The sequence below is a fragment of the Bison bison genome, unplaced genomic scaffold (assembly GCF_000754665.1).
Source record: "Bison bison bison isolate TAMUID 2011002044 unplaced genomic scaffold, Bison_UMD1.0 scf7180017864471, whole genome shotgun sequence".
NCBI classification, from domain to species: domain Eukaryota; kingdom Metazoa; phylum Chordata; class Mammalia; order Artiodactyla; family Bovidae; genus Bison; species Bison bison.
The window spans coordinates 38337691-38342322 of NW_011495032.1; the positions used below are offsets into that span (position 1 = coordinate 38337691).

General features: G+C 39.6%; 1 protein-coding gene across 2 annotated transcripts in view; it reads right to left on the reverse strand.

Annotated features, from left to right (window-relative positions):
• PECR (peroxisomal trans-2-enoyl-CoA reductase) overlaps nt 1-4632 on the reverse strand; it is a 36688-nt gene that overhangs the window by 5537 nt on the left and 26519 nt on the right. For both annotated transcript variants that reach the window (XM_010861155.1, XM_010861156.1), the window contains exon 6: nt 2129-2239. In XM_010861155.1, coding sequence (XP_010859457.1) covers nt 2129-2239 — 111 coding nt within the window. The remainder of the gene's footprint in view (nt 1-2128; nt 2240-4632) is intronic.

Consider the following 4632-nt stretch of genomic DNA (forward strand, 5'->3'; position numbering starts at 1 on the left):
GCTGGACTGGAAGAAGCACAAGCTGGAATCAAGGTTGCCAGGAGAAATATCAATAACCTCAGATATGCAGATGACACCACCCTTATGGCAGAAAGTGAAGAGGAACTAAAAAGCCTCTTGAAAGTGAGGAGAGTGAAAAAGTTGGCTTAAAGCTCAACATTCAGAAAACGAAGATCATGGCATCTGGTCCCATCACTTCACGGGAAATAGATGGGGAAACAGTGGAAACAGTGTCAGACTTTATTTTGGGGGGCTCCAAAATCACTGCAGATGGTGACTGCAGCCATGAAATTAAAAGACGCTTACTCCTTGGAAGGAAAGTTATGACCAACCTAGATAGCATATTCAAAAGTAGAGACATTACCTTGCCAACAAAGGTCCGTCTAGTCAAGGCTATGGTTTTTCCAGTGGTCATGTATGGATGTGAGAGTTGGACTGTGAAGAAGGCTGAGCGCTGAAGAATTGATGCTTTTGAACTGTGATGTTGGAGAAGACTCTTCAGAGTCCCTTGGACTGTAAAGAGATCCAACCAGTCCATTATGAAAGAGATTAGCCCTGGGATATATTTGGAGGGAATGATGCTGAAGCTGAAACTCCAGTACTTTGGCCACCTCATGCAAAGAGTTGACTCATTGGAAAAGACTCTGATGCTGGGAGGGATTGGGGGCAGGAGGAGAAGGGGACGACAGAGGATGAGATGGCTGGATGGCATCACTGACTCCATGGACATGAGTCTGAGTGAATTCTGGGAGTTGGTGATGAACAGAGAGGCCTGGCGTGCTACGATTCATGGGGTCACAAAGAGTCGGACACGAGTGAGCGACTGAACTGAACTGAACTGAATCTGAATTGAGAGGCACTATAAGTATAAAATCACACACCAGATTCAGAAGTCTTTTTCTTCTTGGAAAAGAAAAATGTAAAATAGTCTCATTAGTAATTGTTAAAATGATAATGTTTTAGGTATACTAAGTTAAATAAGATTTATTTTTTAAACTAATTTCACTTTTTAAAACTTTTCTTAATGTGGCTATTACAAAGTTTAAGATTACATATGTGACTATTACCACAGCTCTATTGGACAGAGTTGGTGTGGAATTAATGATTTTAAAGTTCCCACATTCCTGGGAAAGGGCTGATGGGGCCTGGGAACAAGTAACAGTCAGAACTAGCTTTCCCCTGTGTAATCAATCAATGACAACTCACCCTGTGAACACTGTTTTGTTACTCAACCAATCCGTGAAAGTTCCTTGACCCTGTAAGTTAGCCAGTCAGGAAGACTCATGCCAATAAGTCCCTTTCTGAGTGTCAGCCAAACAACGACGCTCTCACTCAAAGTCTGCAAATCTCTAAAACCAAACTTCCCCCAAGGGAAAAAAGAAAACTCAATAGTCTACTCCGAGAGACTGTGCCTGACCAGGAATAACTGTGCTTTGGTGCTGAGTTCTGTTTCAGTCCAACTCTCACATTCATACATGACTACTGGAAAAACCATAGCCTTGACTAGACGGACCTTTGTTGGCAAAGTAATATCTCTGCTTTTGAATATGCTATCTAGGTTGGTCATAACTTTCCTTCCAAGGAGTAAGCATCTTTTAATTTCATGGCTACAGTCACCATCTGCAGTGATTCTGGAGCCCAAAAAATAAAGTCTGACACTGTTTCCCCATCTATTTCCCATGAAATGATGGGACCAGATGCCATGATCTTCGTTTTCTGAATGCTGAGCTTTAAGCCAACTTTTTCACTCTCCTCTTTCACTTTCATCAAGAGACTTTTAGTTCCTCTTCACTTTCTGCCATAAGGGTGGTGTCATCTGCATATCTGAGATTCTGTGTACTATAAAACAACTGAAAAGAGCTGAAAAGTGCAATGAAACAATAAAAACATGCTGCTCTTAACCGACACTGCATTCATTCCTGAATAAATAAATAAATACTGCTGTGAGTATTCAAGGCACCACGAGCGCAGTATTCCTGGCAGCCAGAAAGCACAGGGAACATAGTTTGAGGGCATGGGAGCAATCTTCTCTATTAACCAATCAGACTATGTGAAAAGGACACTAAAATGTTACACATCTCCAAAGTATAAAACAAAGTAATTCATCAATGTTAGAAATACACATTACCTCCTCAGGAAATCCAAATCTTTTAGCTGGGATCTTTTGAATGTACTTGTTAAGCAGGTCTTTTGTCAAATAATCATAGTTGCTAAAAGCAGTCTCAGAATAAATGGTTCCCTATGTTTAAAATAAAACAGGAAAAAACAAAGTACGTAAAATTAAATTTTAATTGGAAAGACAACAAGGCAGTCTGTCATCCAACACTAACAATTAAGTGGTTTAAGTTTAATAGCGGTTTAAGTTCACATTTGTAATGTTAATTTTTCTCAGTATGGTCAAAGAAATACAGTCAACCTCTACTAAAAAAGGATAATCTGAATGCTCATTTTGTGACCTCCCCTCCCCTAATAACCAGCCAAGCTTGGGATGTTTTCATAAAAGACTTGGCTTCTGAAAGCATAATCATATGAACATATCAGAGAAGCCCTTAACTGGGGACAATGGAACAGGATAGTCTATTTTGTCTTCCACTAAGGCTTCTATGTTTTACGATGGAAAACTGGCCTATGGTTAAGTAGGACTTAGAAAATACAATATTTTCATGGCTTTTTATCTGGAAAGAAATCACAAACAAAAAATTTGAATCCAATATAAATAAATTAAAATTTTGTTTAAGAATTATTTTATTCAACTTTTAGTAGCTTTCAATGGTTTATAAAAAAAAAATTACTCAAAAGCTGTTTAACACAGGATAAAGCTGCTTGTTATTGGCTCATAACTACAACAGATTATTCAAAGGAGAGGAGAAGACAGGAGGGATGAGAATGTGAGGAAGAAACTTGGCAGTATTAATTACTCCAAACAATACTGGGGTGATATACTGGTTTCTGATTAAACAACTTCTCAGGCTTTCATTTAAAGAGGATGGAATCTTCCAGAGGTATTAAGCTTTAGACATTAAACCCCAAAACATCTCTGGAGGACAAATGTGACTTTAGTATTATGGTTACAGCATCAACACATCATTAAAGGTTGTCCAGAAATGCGTATGTGGAGACCAACATTCCAAAGAATCAACATTCAGAATGGAAATCTATCCAATCTGTCCTATAAATATTTAAGAATAGGTAGAAAAGGTAATGTCAACCCCAAAGGATTAAAAGGATGTGAAGCTTCTGGCTAGGAACCTGCATTTGTTAAAGATAAGATCTCTCTAACATCCACAAATCAGCTCATGCTTTAGTTTCCACTGAGTAGCATAGATAACAATATCTATAGATATTATCTACATATATATATATTATCTGTAACTATATAGATATTAATAGATCCACAGGTAATACCCCCAGACTAGGGGATGATGACTCTCTTAGCAATGACCAGGAATCATCACAGAGAAGTGAATTTGAGCTGAGTTTTGCAGGATATGTGCAAAGTCTCATTTATTATCCCTCTTGGATTATGTGGTCGACATAAAAGGACCAAGGAAGCTTAAAGTTCTGTCTTTAAAAGAAAAAACCTATTCATTTATTTTGGCTGCGTTGGGTCTTAGCTAAAGAATGCAGGATCTTCATTGCATAGGTTATGTCTTATGAACGCGAAAGTCGCTCAGTCACGTCTGACTCTTTGTGACCCGATGGACTATACAGTCCATGCAATTCTCCAGGCCAGAATACTGGAGTGGGTAGCCTTTCTCTTCTCCAGGGGATCTTCCCAACCCAGGAATCGAACCCAGGTCTTCCACATTGCAGGTGGATTCTTTACCAACTGAACTATCAGGGAAGCCCAACATAATGTGGCAGTTTCTGAAGCTGAACATATGGTAATTTTTTCCCCTATTGTTTACATTATGTTTCAGAGAAGTTTTCCCTTGACTTTCAGTTGACCTTCAACTGGAAATCCCTTCCTAGAACTTTGACTTGAAGTTTCTCTCTCTCCTAATAAAGAATTAATGACATACCAAGAAACAACAAGATAATCTAGGAAAATTCATTCCTTAAAGCAGTGATTCTCAACCTTCACTGAATCTGAATTTCCTTCACTGAGAAAGTGAACCAGCTTTTAAAAACACCAATACCTGGTTTCCATAGTTGGGTTCAGTTCAGTTCAGTCGCTCAGTCGTGTCTGACCGTTTGCAACCCCATGGACTGCAACACGCCAGGCCTCCCTGTCCATCACCAACTCCTGGAGTTTACTCAAATTCATGTCAATTGAGTCGGTGATGCCATCCAACCATCTCATCCTCTGTTGTGCCCTTCTCCTCCCGCCTTCAATTTTTCCCAGCATCAGGGTCTTTTCCAATGAGTCAGCTCTTCGCATCAGGTGGCCAAAGTACTGGAGTTTCAGCTTCAACATCAGTCCCTCCAATGAACACCCAGGACTGATCTCCTTTAGGATGGACTGATTAGATCTCCTTGCAGTCCAAGGGACTCTCAAGAGTCTTCTCCAACACCACAGTTCAAAAGCATCAATTCTTTGGCACTCAGTTTTCTTTGTAGTCCAACTCTCACGTCCATACATGACCACTGGAAAAACCATAGCCTTGACTAGATGGACCTTTGTTGGCAAAG